The sequence below is a fragment of the Tiliqua scincoides genome, chromosome 3 (assembly GCF_035046505.1).
Source record: "Tiliqua scincoides isolate rTilSci1 chromosome 3, rTilSci1.hap2, whole genome shotgun sequence".
Lineage (NCBI taxonomy): Eukaryota > Metazoa > Chordata > Lepidosauria > Squamata > Scincidae > Tiliqua > Tiliqua scincoides.
This window is the reverse complement of record NC_089823.1, coordinates 13,787,140-13,810,193: the sequence shown is the minus strand read 5'-3', so window position 1 is coordinate 13,810,193 and position 23,054 is coordinate 13,787,140. Positions and strand designations below refer to the sequence as shown.

The 23,054-nt window shown below is 45.4% G+C and overlaps 1 protein-coding gene across 1 annotated transcript in view; it reads right to left on the bottom strand.

Annotated features, from left to right (window-relative positions):
• DEUP1 (deuterosome assembly protein 1) overlaps positions 1–15,480 on the bottom strand; it is a 64,357-nt gene extending 48,877 nt beyond the window's left edge. The window contains exons 1-4 of the mRNA XM_066621880.1: positions 15,419–15,480; positions 9,590–9,761; positions 6,614–6,709; positions 3,327–3,461 (exon numbers count right to left, since the gene is read on the bottom strand). Coding sequence (XP_066477977.1) covers positions 3,327–3,461; positions 6,614–6,709; positions 9,590–9,761; positions 15,419–15,471 — 456 coding nt within the window. The 5' untranslated portion in view covers positions 15,472–15,480. The remainder of the gene's footprint in view (positions 1–3,326; positions 3,462–6,613; positions 6,710–9,589; positions 9,762–15,418) is intronic.
• Between the last annotated feature and the right edge of the window lie 7,574 nt (positions 15,481–23,054).

Sequence of the window (23,054 nt, the reverse complement as noted above, 5' to 3'; positions counted from 1 at the left end):
TATAAAAGTGAGAGTGCAATTCTCGTATTTACCCAGTCCGCTGGTGCAGTGACTGCTACACCCACCTAGAGCGTTGCAAATGTGCCTTAAAGCATGTCTGTGATGACTCTCTCTAGCGTAAGCAGCACCAGCAGGAAGACCTGCGCCTTCCACCAAAGCTGCATCCAAGGCTCTGGCTGTTAGCAGGGGTAAGTACAGAGTGGTGCAGGGGCTGAGGGTGGGCAGCAGGAGGGCATATAACTGGGGTGGAAGGCCAGAACAGGGACAGATCAGGCCTGGGAGGGGGCAGGGTCAGCACAGGAAGACATGTGAGGAGAAGAGATGGCTAACATGTGACATGATCACTGTCTACAAGTATCTGAGGGGCTGTCATCTGGAAGATGGATCTGTTTTCAACTGCTCTGAAGGGTAGAACCCAGATAAATTGATTTAAATGACAACAAGGGAGATTTCAATTAAATAGCTGGAAGAATTTACTGATGTTAAGAACTTTTTGGCAGCAGAACAGTCTGCTTTGCAAAGAAGTAGATTCTCTGTTGTTCAAGATCTACAGGCAGGGGCTGGATAGCCATCTGTCAGTGATGTTGCAATTGTAGACTGTCTGCATTACCAGCGGGTTGGGCTTCATATTCTTGTAGGTTCCTTCCTACAAGCAATTCTATAGCTAATTGGATCTCCCATGTTTAGAGTATCTAATACCAGATATCGGGGACAAGCAATCTGGGAAAGGTTTCCTTCTTAGGGGCTTCCCAGAGACATCTGGTTGGCTACTACTGGAAACAGAACTGGATGGACTCTTGGGGTGATCCAACAGGGCTCTTCTCATGTTAGTGATGCCGGATGATGAGTGTATCCCATGAAACCCAGTGTGTACAAGCCTACATTTTCAAACAGCAGCAGCATACTCTCACATTAATACCAGCAGTAAAGGTCTTCACTTGAACTCTTCCACAGCAATGTCAGAGGGAAGTAAACAAGGCAGATGTTCTCTGCATTGTTACAGGCAACAGAGAAACACAATTGCTATTTCCTATTCCCTCATATTGACTAGAGGAAGAGGCTGATTTTGAAAAGGTCACTTTATTCAACTCTTTCTGCCAGGAGGACGGAAATAGCAATAATTACTTCAGAACCCTTGTCTCTTTCAAGCAGCCTGGTGGAAACAACAGGAAGCTCCTGCTGGTCACGTTATCTGCAGGGGTTTGGTTCCTGAAATCAAATCTGCAGCTAATCAAATCCATGGGTCTTGGTACCTTTAACCCTCCAGGGGTGACAGGAGCTATGCTTCAGACTATGCTCCTGTCACCTCTAGAAGGTGTTCTGAGGTCCACGGAGGCTGTGCGCCCATGGCTTCCCCAGGCCTCAGAAGATTATAAAGGTCTGACCTTTAAAACAAGGTAGCAAACCCCAGCAAACCATGGTCCAGGGGCCATTTGCAGCCCTCAGGGACCCCCAATCCAGTTCACAGGAAGCCCAGTCTCTAATGAGCCTCTGGCCCACTGGAGACGGTTGGAGCCCGTGACACACATGAGCTGCAGGCTGAGTTAGAGCAAGGCTATTTATAGTCTCCATGTGTTTTCTGCTTTTCCCTGAGCATTATTTTAACCCCCCAATTCCCCTCTCCAACTTATGTCTCCATGCATTTCTGGCTTGGTCTATATGTTTTTACTGTGGAAGAGGTGTGTGGCAAAGAGTTCATAGTTCTCATGTGTAAATAAGCTCAGTAAAATTCATTCATTCATTCATATAAGTTTTGTCTCTAATGTATTCATTTTTGTAAATTTATGTAAATATATTCAAATTTGAAATGTGAATTACTTCTTTTTTCCCCGGCCCCTGACACAGTGTCAGAGAGATGATGTGGCCTGCCAGCCAAAATGTTTGCCCACCACCACCACCGGATGTGGTGACAGCATCTGGCCTGGACACCTTTAAAAGGGGATTGGACAAGTTTCTGGAGGAAAAACTCATTACGGGTTACAAGCTGTGATGTGTATGTGCAACCTCCTGATTTTAGAAATGGGCTAAGTCAGAATGCCAGATGCAAGGGAGGGCACCAGGATGCAGGTCTCTTGTTATCTGGTGTGCCACCTGGGGCATTTGGTGGACCGCTGTGAGATACAGGAAGCTGGACTAGATGGGCCTATGGCCTGATCTAGTGGGGCAGTTCTTATGTTCCCTGTTCCAAGGCCTCAAAAACCCCTCTGCAGGCAACAGAAGCACAGATCCAGTTGCCTCTGGAGGTAGGAGTTGGGCTGACCAGTGAAATCCATGGGTCCTGAATCCGTGGATACAGAGGGCTGGCTTGTATTTAAAGAAAAATGGAATACGAATGAGTAAATTAAGATAAAAAATAAAATTCTTTCTACTCCGTATTGCTATTGTCAATCATTGCAAACTAAATTTAAACTAAAGGACAATTTTTCCCCCCAGAGAGCAGAAGGTGGTTTGAAAGAATATTCGCTGCTTGTGGTGAGCACACTCATCCCACCTTTGCCTCTGAAGAACAGACTCAGTGGGTTTTGAATGCTTTTCAAACATCTGTTTGAGCAGAGGTGAAAGCAGGGCCAAAGTAATTTGTATGCACACTATGGAAATAACACTGTTCTCAAGACACATTTAACTCTCAAAAAGACTGTGTTAAGACTCAATAGGTAGGAGATATTCATGCAGTAGTGGCCAACTTGTTTGCCATGCAAAGTGCCTCTCTAATGTGCCCTACAGTCAAAGAACAAATCCTACTCCTTTCTTTACCCACTTGTGCTACAGGTTTTGTCATTCATATATTAGGCCCAAATCCTAACCAACTTTCCTGTATTGACACAGCTGTGGCAATGAAGCATGTACCGCATCCTGCAGTTGGGTGGCAGGCAAGGCGGTCTCCTCGTTAAGGGAATGCTTGTTCCCTTACCTCAGAGTTGCATTTCCCTTACCTTGGTGCTGGAAAGGTGATTAGGATTGTGCCCTTAGTGAAAAATTAATTTATCAGGCATCCTCAACAAAAATTTATTAGGCCAATAAATTTATTAGGCCACCTCTTAGCCAAAAATTCATGCCACAAAAACAACACCAAAATTCCATCAAATCTTCTTGAGTTGGGAAAATCAAAGGCCCTCTGGTTGAGAACCCATTTTGCAAAATGCAAAGACACATTTAACCAGAAAGCGAGTTCCACAGGTGCTGCGGTGCCGCAGGCGAGTAGGTCCTAGCCTGTGCAACCACATGGCATATGCAGGCTTGGACATAGCATATCTTGGTTTGAGATTATCTCAGAGCACAGAGACAAACATGAGGTAAAAGAAGGTCCTGCAGATAAGTATACTTACTTCCAGTTTCTGGTTTAAACTGCTCAGTTGACAAGGTGCTTCTTGGTCTTCTGTACATATTCCCTTCCCATAAGCTTTATTTTGCTTTAATTGGTGCAGTTGCAATTTTTCATAGCTTTGTGTCAGCTTGGAAAACTGAAAATGAAATGAATGTCAGGGATATTTTATTTCTTCCTCAGTACTGAAGACATAATTGGCAAAGGCAGTTAAGCTTAACAATACTAATTAGCCAACTTCTGTAAAAAAAACAACAAAAAAAACATGCCCAGTTATTTCAACTAAGTGGTTAAGGACGAACAAGGCTGAGTTTTCACATAGCTTGTGGTGTTAATTAATTGCACAGTTAAACATGGATTGACTTGATAGCTGTTTCAAGCTGCTGGGTAAAGAAATTGCTTGCCCAATATTTGTAAGAATTGTTTTGCATTTGCTTAGTGCCATCTTGTGTTTACGGTTCTTCAGAAACAGATGCTGGATTAACTGGTTTATATTCTTCACACAGCCTTGGAAACATCATGTAGATTAAAAGCAGCATTCCGTTAAAATGAAAATGTGACATTGTTAGAGATGCAATAACTTAATTTCTTTGAACGCACAAGGAGCCAAATAGCGGCTCTTCATAGAAGCTATGTTACTGAAGCCATGACTAGAGCCGTTTGAAAATGGTGTAACTTATTTTACTCAGAAGGCTAGGGAGATTATTTTCAACAGATTGGAACAGTACGGAGGTTTGGATAACTAAAACACAAAAACCCATGATAATGCTTCAGTTCCACAAATGACAAAGCTTATTCACAATCATGGCAGGATTACTACGGCCAAACTGTGGGCAAGCGAATAGGAGTCATTATCAGAATCTTCCTGCTGATCCTATCCAGGCAAGAAATGCCAATGAAGAAAAAGGGAAGAGGAATTTAGGCATGCAGAAGGCTTTCAGAAAGGCTGATAAAATGTGCACATCTCTATTACAGATTAGCGATGCGCTCAGGGTGCTTATGAAATGTAAGAAGGAAATGAAAATATATATTCAATGCTTCTGCATCTCTTGATTATGTGCACCCCTCTGCCTCTTCTCTCTAACATTTCCTCTCACTGTGCCTTCCATTATTCTAGATTACTCCCAGCTCTCCTGTTCTAGGCTTTCACTCGGTCTGCTGCTTTCTTAGGCCTTTTCATACTTCTTTCCTAGACCCCTGCTTGATCTATTCCTCTTTGCTCAAATGCTTTGCCATTCTTGCCTCCCTCTGATATCTGAGTAACACAGCCAATGGCAGACAGAGGCTCACAATGCAATCTTATGCATGACTACACAGAAGCAAGTCCCATTTTGCTCAGTGACGTTTATTCTCAGGAAAGTGTATATAGGATGGCAGCCTCAGAGTAGCTGAGACAACATAAGCAGTGTTTCTTAGGAAGGAACAACTCAGATAATGGCAGTCTGTAGTGGAAACGCTGGGGGCTGGGGATAAGAATAGGCCCTCAGTCTGGCTGTACTTGTCGTAAGAGGTGACTAAACAGCCACTGGGTAGATGGGACTCGTCAGCCTGGGAAGGCAGCTCATCTGAGAGAAGGAAAACTCTGATCCCAAACCTCCACTGCCTTGTGGCTACATCCAGTTATGGAAGAGGCTTCAGGAGTCAACCTCGAGGCAAAATCCGGAGCCGGAGTCCCTGAGGCAGTTCATGGCTGAACACAGTCATGTTCTGGCAACTCCTGCGACGCCATTGGAACCAACCATATTGGCCTCTGCCTTTCCATTGGACTATTCCAGTGACGTGGAGAGGGGGGATTTGCTGCATGGGTAACAGTCTATCCTCCATATCTAATTTACCCAGGCTTTGCGCACTGGAGAGGACACTCTGTTCCAGAGCCACCATTCAGAGCGCGATACCATAGTCTTCCGAGACTAAAGGATGCCAACAACAAGTGGAAACACACAAGATTCCTTGAAGAGATAGGGTGTGATGTCAACAGAGGCCCTTTGCCCAGACAGGCCCAAGAAGCAAAACCTAGGCTTTCAGCAGTGGGTGTACTGCACAGCTGCAGCCACTAGAAGCAACGAGGTCCTCAAGGATAAAAGCAGCAAGCGAGAAAGGAAAGTTGGTGGGTAGTAGAAGGGTGATGAAGACGGAAAACTGACTGATGGACCGATAAACTGGTGGATGAACAACGAACTGGTGGACTGACTCACGAACTAGCTAACTGACTAATGAACTGAATAATAGACTAACTGACCGGCTGGCAAATTAGGTGAACAGAGACTGCTAAGTGGTGGAGAGCTGAGGGGATGCTGCTGTTCCTAGGAGTGCTGCTGCTCTGAGGACTGTGAGGAGAGACCCTAAAGACCCACAGGCAAGCTACCTACTAGTTACCTTCCTGTTGGTGCTGGGGTACAGTGGTAGTTTTGTATGCTGCTAGAGCCAGCTGTATTTGAGCCAGAGGAATTAATTAGCTAAAAGTGGGCATATGTTCTCTAGAACAAGTTTGAAAAGGGAATTTGGCAAAACACGGTCTGAGGCCCTTATGACTGCCCAGCCATTTTGCAACAGGAAGAAAACTGAGCTAAATGCTGTCAGAGGTTCCATCACTACCTCCAGCATTAAAAAAAATCCCTTACTGCCAGATCCACCTTGCAGAAGCTCTTTCTCCACCCCAACCCTGATGATAACTGGGCTCTCCCAATGCCACCTTTTCAGAAACACTACTTCTGTGAAACCTATAGGAGGGAGAGATAGAAGAAGACCTCAGAAGTCAATTCACACAACAGGACAAGGGGAAGATCAAGACAGGAGAGAAAGGGATATGCTGCCAAGGCGATGGGACAGCCCAATTATTACATGGGCTGCCCTTTCAGCACACTGCTTCTGCCATCATTTATTGGAGCACCTAAGCTGCAAAGTGATGCCACAAAAGAAGCGGCACAGCTGAAAGGGTGGCCTGCTTAATAATTGAGCTCTCCCAGCATGATGATTGGGCTCCCCTCAATCTTGAAAATATGATCAAGATTTGCATATTTTCTCTTCTGTCATTTGCAACTAATGAATTCCTCTGTGAGAATAAAGTGCTAATTTCTGACTGTCATCTGCTTAATGACATCACTTCCTGTTTAATGATGTTACTTCTGGTCCTTAGCAGACACCACATATGATATTTGGCCCACTGTATGAAACATGTTTGACACCTCTGGAGTAGACAGTCACTGTTAATTATAAAACAGCCCAACGTTTACAGAACTAACCTTGAACTAATGATAGGAATGTAAAATAGGAACCTGTGGTTTTCCTTACTTGAATTTTCAGAGCCTGAAGTTGCGCATCATAGTTCTGAGCCATCTCATATTTTGTCTTCTGTAAGCTGTCCAGCTTCTGTCTTAGCAACCCAACCTGTTTTCGAAATGGGCATATTTTCAATTCTCCAAAGCATCAAAAAACCAAAAGTACAAAAATACCATCACTAAACAATAATAAAGCAAGATAATAACATCGTTAGTGGGCAGCCCAATCCTATGCTGGATTGGGCTACTGACCATAGTACTTTGTGACAGCAAAACTGAGTTCCCCTATTGCAAAATGGCTGCCAATGGAGTGAGCGTTGATGGCCATTATGGGAGCACTGCCGCAACAGACAGCAGTGCTCCAGGACATCACTGGACCTTGTCACACTTGCTGGAGTTGGTAAGGCAGCAGTAGGGAGGGGGCAAAATTGAGAAGGAAGGAGGCAGAGTAGGGATGGGCAGATCTGGTGGTGATGGCATGCACCAGATCCTATCCTCCCTTTCGGTTGTCTCCCCCCCCTTTCCCTCCTTGGACTTGTGCCAGCAAAAGAGCTGGCACAGGTCCACGGAGATCCACTGGGGAGCAGGAGGCTTACAGAGGGGTAAGGGGATTTCCCTTCTCCTCAGAAGCCTCCTGATCTCTCCTGATCTCTCCCCCCCCCCCCCCAAATAGTACATGCTTTTTTGGTACAGCTACAACAGTGGGGGGGGGGAGTAGGACTGCGCCCTTTATTAAAAATGAGCCATAAAATTAACTTTCACCATCATTAGGGAAGGATATATAAATCAACAGAAGTTTAATGCATGTTAACATTTGCATTTCTTTGATTGTTCTATGGGAATGGACTGAGGAATTCTTTATTATGTGACAATTCATGGGTGATGTTGGTGAAGTTTTACAAGACAGAATGGGTTGTGCAGAACCTCTATTTGTAGGGGGATAAATAGGGAATTTTCATCTGTTATATGGCTCCCTGTTTGCATGCACTCCCTGCACATTTGGGCAGCTAGGTGAAAAGTTCTGTTTTACAATTGCCCTGAATACATTCAAACTGTGTGTATAGAAGCAGCCTTCCCCATGCATATCATTAGTGGGATGGGAAAACATGCACAGAAATTGGTCCTGTGCATGCACTTCCTAGAACTAATGCAACTGCCTGGACTATGTGCATACAGCCCTTTAATACAAAGCTGAAATCTCAAAGACCAGAAAGTGAGCCGGTGTCCTTTCCTCAAATAGCTCATTGATAAAAGCCTCTATCTTAGAAGTAAGATAAACAATGCAAAACACGTGTTTAGTTTATTCTGCATGTAACATTAGATTTAAATCAGAGAGGACAGAGGACATACTACTCTGTTTATGAAGAATCGTATGAATGTGACTTTTTATCACTCAGCAGAGACTCAGATTCCATTATCTGAGAGAAACTGTGAGTATTTTAGTGCCGCTTGATCATAAAAGGCAAGTGTGAACTTCCTGAAATGTTTCCACTTTTTATATTACCCTTTTATATCCGATTAAGTCTGAACTTGTTAAATATCTTACAGTGAAACTGTCCGACCATACTCAAAGAGACCATTCCTTAATAACTGGTTTGAGGCTTGTGTCCTGAAGGCGTAGAATGACATATTGAGAAGAAGATGTAAGAGTATGACTAAGATTATATGAACAGCAAGCATGGGTAGCAATCTAATAAATGTATCTTATGTCTTCTTTTTAGGTGACACTACAAATTCTATCAATTTTACTAGCTGCAAAAATGAATTTGCACTCATCTCTAGTTCAGCTAATGCTACACAGTTAAATAGCCAAAGGGATCATCCTATTTCAAATGATGTACTAAATCCAAAGTACATCTGTAGACCTTCACCCTGATAGAAAGTCTCCTTGTGTATGCCAAAGCTCCAATGCACAGACAGAGTTGCCTCCAGCACTCACAGGCCAAGTGTAGACATGTCTATTCAGAAGTAAGTCTCACTGAATTCAGTGGGACTTGCTCCCAGGTCAGTGTGCATAGGTCTGCAGCCAGAGTCTGGTGTATCACAAAACTTTGGACTAAGCCACTGTATAAAGACATGAGCCGTGTTCAAGTCAAATCCTAAAAGAATATATGACTATTTATTGCACAGTGCAAAGGAATCCCTTCAGACACACCTCAGAGCAATGAGGGTGTGTGCACTTCACAGCAATCCTTTCTGGGAGAAGGAGGGTCAAGCTATCCCTCTCCCCAACTTGCATAGCCCTATCCTGGTTTTTTGGTTAGGGTATACCACGTACACACATACAAAGCATTGAGGTCTACCTAATCCCCCACTCCTCGAACTGCTATGAGAGTCCTCGAACTCAGTGAGACTGAGCATGGATCTCAGACTTGCAAAAGTGCTCTGAACTGCAGAGTTCAAAATAATATTAAATTTCCCAGTTGATGTGACACACTGAGAAAGCATGGAAGCTGGAGATCCAATTCTGATCTCACTGTGTATCTATGACATAGCTAGAGGAGCAGTAGCACAATAAGTACTGCAGGTGCAGAAACTTGCTGCATAAGCAGCCCCTCCCACTCGCTGCCTTTATACACAACAGTGGCATAGCTACAGGGGGTGGTGCGGTGCATACTGTGGGTACCGCAACGTGCCATGTAAGCAAGCCATTCCAGGCAGCAACAGCAAAGTGCAGGAGCGTGTTTCTGTCGCTGCCTGTAATGGCTCCGATGGCGAGTGGGAGGGCATGCTTACACGGCACGTTGCGGCATCCACAGTACATACCGCACCACCCCCTGTAGCTATGCCACTGTTGTGTATAAAGGCTCCAGTGGATGGCACTTCAGTGCCACTGGTTTCAAAGGGACGATGTGCACAAATAGATACAGGATGGTAGCCTTGACCTGCACTTTGATTAGCTATATTAAACAAGTACTGTATACCCAGAAAACATTTATTAGCTCCTCCAGTTCAATGCTGTATTCACGCAACAGACGGTATACAGTACCTCTTGACCTTTCTGATCTAATTTGTTTTGGGCATTTGCTAATTCTTGATCCCGGATAGTCATCCTCGCCTCTAAAGCTTGCATCTTCTTTTCCCATTCTAGTTTCTTGTTGTTTACCATTATGTCAATTTGACGCATCAGTTCTTGAAGTTCAGCATCGCATGGGTTAGATCTAAAAATAAACACATTTATTTATTTATTTATTGTGAAGCACAGCACAGAAGTAAATGTTCTTATCTAAGTCATGGCACATCTTTTCTCAAACAAGTTGATTTTTATTTGGTTTTTATCCCTTCAGCTTTGGAATAATTCAGACTAAATGTGAAGCGCATGCTTAAGGCTGACAAGCGTGTTTCTTCGGACTAAATAGCAGCCACGTAGGGACCCCCATGGCTTGAGACTGTGTCCAGTATATGACTCCAAGCTGAATTCCCCTCTGAACTTGTGGTTGGTATTTGCCATCGAAAAGGGAGGGGTCATGGGTCAGTGGAAGATTGTCTGCTTTGCCTGCCAAAGATCCCTGGGAACAGGAAAATTCCTCCCTGGAGAGTGGTTGCAGTCAGTAGCAACAATACTGAGCTGGATGGACCAATCGTCTGACACGGTATAAGGCAACGGTATAAGGCAACTTCCTGTGTTACCTTTGGAGCCAATGGGAGCTTTTACCCAAGGCAAACAACAGCTGCAAGAGACTCCAACCTAGATAGGGACTATGATATGGTGGGGTTAAAGCCCACGCCAACTGTGGACCCAATCTATGAGGGACCGATGTGGTTTAAAAAAATCAAGTATCTCAGTATGTAGTATCATATAAGTTTGACCCTGACTCTTTGCATCACTACAGTAGCTTGGCAAAAGAAAGAGTCCCTGGGCTGTTGTCCACTGTGTTTGGATGCCACCATTACAGCAGGACAGAAGGAGATACTAAATGGTTGTCCGGCGACAGAGGTTGACCTGCAAGCCTCTGCAGAGGTTGATCTGCCAAAGCCTGTCTCTGGCCTCACTCTTCAGTCTGAACCGTTTGTTTTAAGCAAGAAGATCAAGCTGCTGTCAGATTAGATGTACCCAGTCACCTGCTCACCGCCCGCACGGTTTCACCTTACAAGGCGTACCTGCATCTTGGCATCCAGCCTTGTGCCTTGATTGACAGCCCTGATGGTGGAGACCTGAAAGCGCTACCCTAAAGAGCAAAGTAAAATGAAGCTGGGTCCTTGAACCAAAACTCTGGAGCATTTTTTTCTCAGCACTCCTTAGCTTAGGGCCCATTCTATCCAATTTTCCAGTGCTGGTGCAGCTGTGCGAATGGGGTGTGCACTGCTTCCTGTGGTGAGGAGGCAGTCACAAAGGCCTCCTTAAGGTAAGGGAATGTTTGTTCCATTATCTCAGGCCTGTATTGTGGTTACACCAGTGCTGGAAAGTTGGACAGGATCGGGCCTTAAGCTCTTAACAGTGATGGGGATACTCTGTGCACCAGGTCAAACAATAAGCTGTGCTCAGGCAAGGTCTGCTATGAAAATCTGACAGCAGAATTGTTGAAGGACACGAATTCAAGCACTCATGCAGGTTAAAGACGGGACTCTTCCCTGAGGAAAATATCACTGCTGAGATTATTCTACTGCTTCCAAAGTTGCTTCTGTGGTAATTTCCTGACTCACAGCAGAAAATTCCTCCAGAGCTAGAGCAAAGGTGGCCACAGCTTGCTGCAGCAGTTCTCACACTAGTGAAATTAGACAGGGGCACTGCTAGGGGGGTGTGGGCCGCACCAAGTGATGCGCATGGGAGGTTGACACCACTACTGGCCCAAATTTTTAAAATTTTGGTATTTTTGAATCATGTTATGTATCATTCAATGTGTAATTTCAGGCAGAATGCAATGAAACAAACCACGCTGAAAGTTATTTATTCGATCAGAAGATATAGCCACAAAACCAGCGAGGTGGGGCAATGGTGCATTACAATGCCCACCGCCTGGTGTGTTGCCCCACCCATTGCATGGGTGGAGGTGCATCATGGGGGTGATGCACTGGCCTCCTGCACCAGGTAACATAAACCCTGGTGACGCCACTGACATTAGGTCAACTTGTCTGTAAATTTTCAGTGTTCGGATTTGGAGCACGTTGGGCTGAGCAGGTTAGGAGGGATGGACCACTTTGTCTTCAGTGATGTGGTAGTGACAACAGTAACTGAAGTAACTGGCTAAGGGGCAGTGCAGGCAGAAGGGGCTCTGCTCACCAATGCTCAAGCTGCTCAGGCCTTAGAGAGAAGCAGAGGCCAGGCCAGCCCTTTAAGGAGCAGGCTACCCTTCTGTACTATACCCTTGTTAACTGGCCCTCCTTCCACATGTTTGTGCTTCTCAACTTCTCCAAAAGCTTTTTGTGTACTGGTTCCCTTAGATGCCTCCCAAGTTTTCTCAGCTGGGCTTACTTCTGAGTAAACACGCATAGGACTGTGCAATGAAGCTAATCAATGTGAAAGAAGCAGCAACCATAGGGTCAGTGGCTGAATCACTACAGATTTGTTTTGTTTTTTTAAAATTTAAATCCTGAGGTGTCTTCTTAATCTCACACTAATCTTATGCATTTGCAGTGAAACTCCTGAAGTACTCTAATTAGGCAATGATTAAAAAAAAATCTTTTCAACAAGATTCTTTTGACAGGGGTGAGCATTTTACAGTGCAATTTCCAGATCATAACATTTCCTAATTAGGAAGGTTATTCACACCAAAGGGTTTAAACAATAGAAGCCTCTTCTGTTTTGCAAAGTCATTTCAACAAGAAATGTGGGTCAATTAGAATTGCTCTCTTCATTAAAGCAGTAAGTCACATTACAGCTTCATGGCTTGACTAATAAATGGAAGCTTAAACTCCTCAGTGTCAAGTGTTGCGGTTATGGTTAACAGATTTATCTCAGTTTGAAATAACAGCATGAAGTTCCTTCCTTCTAGTCTTCTGGAACCTCTTTGGGATTCCTGCTGCCTTGATCCTAAGGGGCTACTTAAGATATTAGGTATATGGACAGCTACTTACCCCGGGGGGCTGGGGATAAGAATAGGCCCTCAGTTTGGCTGTACTTGTAAGAGGCAACTAAACAGCGACCGGGTAGATGGGACTCAATAGCCTGGGAAGGCAGCTCATCTGAGAGAAGGAAAACTCTGATCCCAAACCTCCACTGCCTTGTGGCTACATCCAGTTATGGAAAAGGCTTCAGGAGTCAACCTCGAGGCAAAATCTGGAGCCGGAGTCCCTGAGGCATTTCATGGCTGAACACAGTCACGTTCTGGCAACTCCTGTGACGCCGCTGGAACCAACCGTATTGGCCTCTGCCTTTCCATTGGACCATTTCAGCGACGTGGAGAGGGGGGATTTGCTGCATGGGTAACAGTCTATCCTCCATATCTACTTTACCTAGGCTTCACGCACTGGAGAGGACACTCTGTTCCACCACTATTAAGAGCGCGATACCATAGTCTTCCGAGACTGAAGGATGCCAACAACAAGGACAGCTACTTCACATTATTTTCTCATTTGATCCTATTTAGCTTTTCACACAGACAGCAGCTAAACCTATGCAATGCCACTGAGGTTAATAAGATTATAGATCATGAAAACACTGTTTAATCAATAGAGCTGGGACTATTTGATTTTATTCCGCCTTCTGAGCCACTTTTCATGCTTAATTTACAGACACTTAAAGATTATATCCTGTTTAGAGAAGAATAAATTTAAAGGTTGGTCAAGGCCATGTTCAGCAGTGACCATTACACTGTTAGCATCATGGATGAAAGCACAAGCTATGAGCCAGTTCAAACCCCACTTCAGCTACAAACATACTGGGTGACTTGAGCAAGCCATTTGCTCTTAGCTCCATAACATGAAGGACACAAATCTTAACTAGACAACTTCTAAGGAAATGAAAATTGTCTTCAAAAGTTTGAGATGGAGAAGGGAGATTCCATAATTGGCGTTTTGAATGTAATGCTATAGCTAAGGTTGTTTGAAAATGCTTTTTTTTTTTGCAGATTTTGTAATTTGAAAGGCAGAAAGCTGTGTTATGTGTTTGCATTCCAAGTTCTCATTTTATTATTAATTTTAAGCACTTTAAAAGTGAACTAGGTAGGTGATATAGGCGATACAGTGTCAGCAGATGCAGTATTATTTCTAATTGGAACAGTTATTTATTTTAAATTATGGAAAAATACCTTAAACATCAAAATGTGGTGTTTTGTGTTTTTATCCGGATATTCTAAAAACAAAATGCAGTGTTTTGTGTTTTTAAGAAAAACAAAAAACAACAAACCCTCCTCTTGCAATAACGTATCTATCCAAAAAACCCACCTCTTGCACCTATCCAATAAACAGAGAAGCAATGAGATGCCTTGTGCTTGTTATATAAACATTACCATCTGCCCTCTCATGCATGTTCTGGAAAGGCACAGAACCAGTGTCAATTTACAAGGGGCTGTGAGAAAGGCCCCTTCCTCACCCAATTCTTAGGCCCCATCCTCCAGCATGCTTCTAGAGAGCACCTGTGTTGTAGCTGCGGTTCTCAAACTGTCTCAGGGAACTCTGAAGTTCCTCTGAATGAAGCTGATCAGGATTAGAGTTCCTCAGTAAGATCAGTAAAGCAGAGCCCTGGGTGAACAGAGTATGTGTGCTCTAGAACAGGGGTCTCCAAATTTTTCAGCCAGAGGGCCACATCAAATATCTGGCACAGTGTCAAGGGCCGGGAAAAATTTTTTAAATATAAAATTTAAATAAACACATTAGAGATGAAACTTGAATGAATAAGGTCGCAATCCTAACCAATTTTCCAGCACTTGACATAAGGACAATGCAGCTCCGACGTAAGGGAACAAACATTGCCCTACATTGAGGAAGCCTTCATGACTGCCCCCCAACTGCAGAATGGAGCACATGCCCCACTGGCACAGCTATGCCAGTGCTGGAAAGTTGGTTAGGATTGCGCCCTAAATGAATGAATGGGCTTAAATTTCCAGGATTTCTCTAAGCACCACCACAGAAATAAAGCACACATTCAATCAGACCCCCATTCCCTAATGTCCCAAGCAGCTTACTTAAATATACAGAAGTAAATACCTCAGAACCAGTACATCACATGAAACACCCAGAGCATGTTCTGAGGGATGGGGAGGCCTCCTTGACCTCAGAAAACCTTCTAAGGCTTTCAGAGTGCACACAAAGTTACTTCTGGTTTTTCCGGAAAACCAGAAAGTGATGTTTTTTAGGCCTTTCAAGGCTGTTTTCGGAGGGCTGGGGAGGCTGTGCTCATTCGTCGTATTTTGTCAGGTGGCCAGAGGCTCTCAGGGGACCAGAGGCTGGCCGAAGGCATCTGGCCATGGGCGGGGGTTTGGAGACCCCTGCCCTAGAATATGCCCCAGAATCCTCTCTAATGAAAAACAGGTTTGCAAAGAAGATGCTTAGGGGGTCCCAGGCAGTCAAGTTGACTTGGAAAGCATTCCATGAAGATAGAGCGTCTGAAAGCCTCTGCAGTTCAATAGTGAAACCTTTTGTGCCAGACAGCACCCCCTTTATTATACAGTTTGACAACATGTGCAGGAATCAGACTGAGTGGTTAAATACACCTCTGGCCCCTCGTATGCTGTCTGCAGAGCAGAGCAACCCATCCCTAGAGAACATATGAGTTGTCTTTGTCAGACAGATGCCCCAGGGATCATCCAGGCCTGGTGCTTCGTTATGGTAGAAGCGGCAACAAAAATGAAAGCATTTTAACATCTTGAAACTATTCTATGTTATTTTGAACAAACACACATATCAAGAACTACTAGCAGATTTTTAACCATCACCTTACCTAGTCATCATTTGTTCCTGCAGTGCTTCTATCTTCTTCTCCATTTTGAGCATTTATTGGATCTATTTAAAAGAGGGGAGGGGGAAGCTTTTTATTTACTCTTTAAAAAAAAAAATCAGACACACCATTAAAAGGAGAGACTGTTTAGAGATTTCTGAGGAAGATTACCAGGCGTAAACAAGCCTGAGTCATTAAGGCGAGCAAAGAGTTATTTGTTCTACCAGCCTACTTTCGCTGATCATGGCTCAGAACAACTGTAGAACAAGTTATAACTTAAAATGAGGGTGCATATGCAACATGATTTAACTAGTCACCTGCAATATCCAGGTGGCTATAATATCCAGCCAATGTTATCATCTACACTGGATTAGAAGTTGAGCAAAGTAGAAGAGAGATAAAATAATTACCTTTCATTACGTTGCTAAACATGATACATAACCTGCTTACTGTCTGCCAGTATACTTGCATGGTATGCTGTTTGGTGTATGGCCACACGTATTAAACCACTGCCACCAAAGCAAGAAAAGATTAAGGGGCCAATCCTATCCAACTTTCCAACACTGATACAGCCATGCCAATAGGACATACACTGCATCCTGCACTGGGGGGTCAGTAAAGGTAAGTTGAAAGTTTGTTCCCTTACTTTGGGGCTGCTTTGCAGCTGCATTGATTCTGAAAAGTTGGATAGGATTAGGCCTGAAATCATTATTGTATCTTACTGCACTGATATGCAAACTTTCAAGTTATAATGAACATTAGGTAGAATAGACAGCAATTATATAGAGAGCAAAGTTATTAATGATATAGTATTATTAGTAAGTAATATAATAAGTATAATAAGTTATTTAAGCCATTTCGGCTCAATGTTGCATATACGCAACAGGGATCAAATGCGTATACCGTGGGCTGGGCAAAAATGAGTTACTATAGTATATTCATGATAATTGCACATAGATTACTATTTTAACACATTTTAAACAACCTTTTGTACTTTCAAACACGGTTGGCAGTACACAACCTTATATACTTCTGGATTTGTGTCATGGGAAAAGGCACAATGGGAACATGGTACATGGCATCAGCTCTGCGCTGCAATGTAAGTCACAATATAGATCATGAACACCACAGAATCCTGCAGTACATTAGACTTGTGTTTGCTGTAATGGATTAAGGGCCCAATCCTATCCAATTTCCAGCACTGATACAGCAGTGCCAACAAGGTATGTGATGCATCCTGCTGTGGGGAGGTCTCCTCAAGGTAAGGGAACATTTGTACCCTTGCTTCAGGGCTACATTGTGGCTGCATTGGTGCTGGAAAGTTGGATAGGACTGGGTAGGACACAGCTATCTCTCTGAATATTGATCACTAGATTGGCTCTTAAAGTTGCTCTGCTTCCTACTCAAAGTGACTGTCAGGTCAGCAGACACAGGCTTGTTTGGTGCAGAAGCATGTACTGGTAAAAGGAGCAGGCAGAAGAGTAGTCAGTCATACAGTCCAGAAGTCAGAGATACAGAGAGGCACAGTACACAACACACACGTGGAGCCTTGCTTGCCCCCATATATACTAGGGCCAGCCAATCAGAGTAGGGCGACCTCAGAGTCACAAGATAGTCTTGTGACCCACTCTGATTGGCTGTCCAGTGGTGCATTGCACCATTCCTCCATAGCCTACATGACCCAGCACTCATCTCTCCCCAAGTCACATGACTCCCACCTGCAACAGGTACAGTTGATAGCAGCACAGCTGATGCAATGTTGATTGCTTCACAGCAGGCCCAGATATCAGGGCCTCCTGCCACTTCCTGGCTAATAACAATCTCAAGCCTGGGATGCCAAAAACCTGACAGTGATGTTTAAAGATGAAGGAAGAGTAAGATTATGATAGGGCAAGGAGCTGCATCCCGCTGGTTCAGAATTCATCTTCATATGGTTTGCGCCTGGGGTGCCAGTCATTTTGCTTTACCCATTCATCCTCAGTTGGGAGTGCATCACACATGTGCTGATGAGCCCTTTAGCTTTTGGGGCCAGACTCATTTGCTACACAGAAATCCTGGCCTATTGCTCTCAATTTATAAAAAAACATTCCTACTTCTGCATCCTACTTATTATTACATTTATTTCTGTACATGCACACCTTACCTGGGAGACCTTACAACAGGAGACCTGCATCCAAGTGCCCTCCCTTGCATCTGGCATTCTGAGGTAGCCTACTTCTAAAACCAGGAGGTTCCACGTACCCATCACGGCCTGTAACCTGTGATGTAGTTTTTCTCCAGAAACCTGTCCAATCCCCTTTTAAAGGTATCCAGGCAAGATGCCATCACCACATCCAGTGGTAAAGAGTTCCACAGACTAATTACATGCTAGATAAAGAAACACTTCCTTTTGTCTGTCCTAACTCTCCCAACACTTAAGTTTAGTGGATGTCCCCTGGTTCTGGTGTTGTGTGAGAGGAAAAAGAACATTCCCCAATCCAGTGGCAAGGAGTTCTACAGACTAACTGCATGCTGGATAAAGAAATACTTCCTTTTGTCTGTCCTAACTCTCCCAACACTCAACTTTAGTAGATGTCCCCTGGTTCTGGTGTTGTGTGAAAGGGAAAAGGATATAGGGGGTTGGAAGGGGGGGGTTAAAGAGCTCCATTTGAGTTCCAGCCCCTGTCTTCCATGCCCTGGAACATGTGGAGCAATAAGAGAGGGGGAACAAGAGTGCCTCTGAGCACGTGCAGAGCAGGCAGGGGGGACAAGAGTGCCTCTGAGCACGTGCAGAGCAGGCAGGCAGGACGGGCACCCCAGAAGAGAGGGGTTGTATGACTGCCTGTGAAGCAGGGCAGACTCCAGTGAGGACGCCATCCCAGCCACCCTTCTCAGGCGGAAGCCCACTGACTTAATGGGACTTACTTCAGAGGAGCCAGGCCGGGGTCGGGGTCTAACGAGACCGGCCAGGCGGGCGAGGGAGGGAGGCGGTTACCTGCCGGGCGGTGGCGCCTGCTGCTGCGCGCGGCGGCTCCCTGCGTGCGCTCTCCGGTGGGCCGGGCGCCTACAGGCGGCGGCGGCAGCAGCAGCAGCCCAGTCACCCTCCTGCCCTCCCGCCTCGGCGACCGCCGTTCCCCATCGCCCGCCCCCGCCGGCCCTCGCAGCGGTTGCAGGAGAGGCCTGCGAGGCTTCTCCCGTCGCCATAACAACTCGGAGGAGGCGGCGGCGGCGGCGGCGCCTCTCGGAGCGCCTCAAAGCGCGGAGGGTCGGAGGAGCCTTGAGGGGGCGGGGCCTGATAATGCGGGGACCAATGGAAGAAGGGAGGCGGGGCCACGGCCTCCGCTTGCCTGGCAACGGGGTTGCTAGTCTGGAGTCTGCGAGTATCCCTGCTGCTGCCCAAGTCAGGCCTCGCTGCAGCAGTGGCCAAGAGGAGGGGGACCAGAGCGCCTCTGCCTTTGCCCCCTGTGCAGGAGAGGGGATGGTGGCAGGTGCAGCTTTCCAAACTCTCCACGCTGAGCAGCACCTGCCAGCACCCCCTCTCCTGCACAGGGGGCAAAGGCAGAGGCTGCCCTCTGGTCCCCTTTGCCCCTGGTCACCCCACACAGACACACACAGAGGCTCAGCTCCTCACTGAGGACTAGTCCATTGAGAAGGCCAAAGTCCTGAGGCCTCCAAGCACAGCACCCCTTGCGCTCCGACGACAGTGTAGAGTCCCCACTCCACACACACACAACAGGGATGCACAGGGGGGGGGAGGCAGAGCCTTCCCACTGGAGTCCTTCGAAAGCACTGCCACCGTGGCAGGCACACAAGCACTGACTCTCAGCATCGGGTGACCAGATGCAAAGTGCCTCTGCCTTTACCCACTGTGTAGAGGAGGGAATGAGGGCAGGTGCTGCTTTTTCAAACCTCCACGTTGAGCTGCACCTGCCAGCATCCCCTCTCCTATATAGTGGTTCAAGGCAGTGAACATAAGAACATAAGAACATAAGAACAGCCCCACTGGATCAGGCCATAGGCCCATCTAGTCCAGCTTCCTGTATCTCACAGCGGCCCACCAAATGCCCCGGGGAGCACACCAGATAACAAGAGACCTCATCCTGGTGCTCTCCCCTACATCTGGCATTCTGACTTAACCCATTCCTAAAATCAGGAGGTTGCGCATACACATCATGGCTTGTACCCCATAATGGATTTTTCCTCCAGAAACTCGTCCAATCCCCTTTTAAAGGCGTCTAGGCTAGACGCCAGTACCACATCCTGTGGCAAGGAGTTCCACAGACCGACCACGCGCTGAGTAAAGAAATATTTTCTTTTGTCTGTCCTAACCCGCCCAACACTCAATTTTAGTGGATGTCCCCCCCTACTCAGCTGCTCACTGAGGACTAGTCCATTGAGAAGGCCAAAATCCTGAGGCCTCCAACCACAGCAGCCCTTGCACTCCTACGACAGCACTGAGACCCCAAATTCAAGGTGACCAGGTATAAAGGGGGACAGACAGAATGCCTGTACTTTTAACCACTGTATAGAAGAAAGAATTCTGGCAGGTGCAACTTTTGAAACCCTTACATGCTTAGTGGCACCTGCCAGAATTCCCTCTTCTATACAATGATTAAAGATGGAGGCACTCTGTCCTCCTTCGTATCTGGTAACCCAAGATAAGAGTGTCTTTCCCAAAAGCAAGGAAGCCAAACTCTTCCATCCCTGCACCAAATAACAGCAAAAAGCTATGCATGTTTCTTTGGAAGTAAGTCTGGGTGTTCAATGGGGCTTACCCTCCAGTAAGAATGCCCAGGATTGCAACCAAAGAGATTTCTAAAGGTGTAGATCTGGGGTTACCAAACTTGCTTAAGAGCCGCAGATAATAAACTTCAGGTGCTTGAAAGCCACATTATTTAAGAAGCCAGTAAATATTCTTAAATATATTTACACACCATGAACATTTTTGGATGCCATTTTTGGAATCAGCACTCCAAATATACCCAGGAATTGATGTAATGTTTAAGGAATCAAAATGTGTGTTGGCCTGTGTAATTATAAAACTTGAAAATTTCTTATTTCCTTCATATTAATTTTGATGCAAAAAGGAGCTCAGCCAGCATATTTCAGAAAGCTGCTCACTATATGTCAAAGAGTTGCATGTGGCTCACAAACTGTGGTTTGGCCACCCCTGGTGTAGATTATATATAGATTAGTGTTTCTCAACCAGTGGTTCTGGTACCACCAGTGGTACTTGAGGTCATGTCTGGTGGTATTCCTGGGACCCTAAGACTCCAGCCTGGCAGCAAGACCAACAATGCAATGTGACAAGCAGTGGTAGGAGGCTCGGCTTGGCAGGCAGAGTTCCAGTGTACACTTTTCTCATGCTCAAAAAAGCCCTCCCGTCTGCCTGAGCCTCTTACCAGTGTTTGTTGCATTGTGCCTGGCCTCCTAGTCCATAACTAACTGGTGATTACATCATCACCAGTTACTTCAGTGGTACTTCCGATAGGTGGACAATGTGAAGTGGTACAGCAAGGGAACAAATGCTGAGAAACACTGATTTAGATCATTATACTTGGATTTCCTCTAAGGATTTTGTCTCACACCCACCTTGTTAGGTAAGGTGAGAGCAAACTTCATAGTAATAGTGGGTCTGGATCCTGTGTTTTTTGAATTTCTGTTTCAATTTGTACATTTGACTTGTCCATCTTGGGCTGAGCAAGAGCCTGTAGTGCAGCTGAGAGAGAGCAAACCTGTAACCTGCTGCACCATCCACCTGGCAAACAAGTTGAAGACACTAGACTTTTGATCTGGTTCTTTACTCAGCAGGGCACAATCAGCACTCATAGCTGTTCCCCAAAGTCAGTCACCAAACCTGGGTATGATGTTCCTTCTCTTTTTAAACATTCAGTTCTTTAAGGAAAAGCTCTGACCCCTCATTTGAAACATCTAAAGACGTTTCAAGGAGTTGTTCCTAGACCCCTACTGCCAAGGGATGATTATGGCCAGTGAAGCAGGGGCCAGAGTTGAGAAAAGTAGCAGGGATGCTCTACAAAATACGTAGTGGGAATTATTTTCTGCCTGAGATGAAAGCCTGACAGGGAGTGAAATCTAACTTTTGAAGAAGAAAATATTTCTCTCTAACATTAAAGCATAAAACTCAGCGAAAAGCTAGCACAAAATGTTTTCTCTCACATAAAGGTGACTTCAAAATATTCCTTTTCCCTCCCAGAAGGCAATTAATAGGTATAATCCTTCAGGACATCATGCTGCTGTATCCAGAGTCATACCAGTGGCCCATCTGGGTTTTGTTTTGACTGCTCTGGCAGTGGTTCTCTGAGATACCAAGTAGAATTCCCAGGCTTGCTACATGTAATTCCTTTTAACCAGAGATTATGGCAGTTGGGGAGGTGAATGAGGACAGAAAAGCCTGGTGGGTTGTCCACTATCTGTTCTGCACTTCCTCTTTGACAGGTTTAGGACAGCATTTCTCAAGGTTTGTTCCCTACCATAACATTTTGCATGGTCCACCTACTGGAAATAGGTCCACCTACTGGAAATACCACTGGACGTAACTGGTGATGATGTTACTTCCTGATTGGGAGGCAACATGAAATGTCTGTGTGACTTCCTCTTTGCCAACAATGCAGCTGTCACCGCCCACTCTGCCAAAGATCTTCAGCAGCTCATGGGTCGTTTTAGCAAGACCTGCCAAGACTTTGGACTGCAATCAGCCTGAAGAGAACACAGGTCATGGTTCAGGATTTGGACTCACCTCCCTGCATTACAATCTCTGCGCATGAACTGGAGGTTGTCCATGACTTTGTGTACCTTGGCTCAACAATCTCTGACACTCTTTCTCTCAATACCGAGCTAAACAAACACATTGGTAAAGCAGCTACCACGTTTTCCAGACTCACAAAGAGAGTCTGGGCCAAGAAGAAGCTGATGGAACATACCAAGATCCAGGTCTACAGAGCTTGCGTCTTGAGTACACTTCTGTACTGAGGTGAGTCACGGACTCTTTGCTCACAACAGGAGAGGAAACCGAACGCTTTCCACATGTACTGCCTCCGACGCATCCTCGGAATCACCTGGCAGGACAAAGTTCCAAACAACACAGTCCTGGAATGAGCTGGAATTCCTGGCATGTATGCACTGCTGAAACAGAGACGCCTGCATTGGTCTTGACCCACTGAGCCTAGCCCCCTACCACTGGTTGTCATGTTGCATGGCTGGTTTTGCTACAAGGCAGTGGCGGTCAGGGGTCCTGTGCGAACCGCCAGATACCACCTAAAGTACCACTGGTGTACTGGTGTACCAGATGTACCTCTAGTTGAGAAACACTGCTTTAGGAGAATGCCTCAGGACAGGGGTGTCCAAATGTTTTGACAGGAGGGCCACATCATCTCTCTGACACTGGGCCTAGAAAAAAAGAATTAATTTACACTTCAAATTTGAATAAATTTACATAAATGAATATATGAATGAATGAAAGTCTTGCAATAGCTCAAGGCCTATAAAAGACCTTGCACAAAGCAAGGCCAGCCTTTCCTTCGCTGCCACTGCTGCATCACAGACATGGAGCAGCAAGCAGTGGAGGGAGCCCTTGTCCCACAGCTCATATGAGAGGTTGAACAGTTTCCCTCACACTGAGAGCCAGCACAGGCTCTAGCAA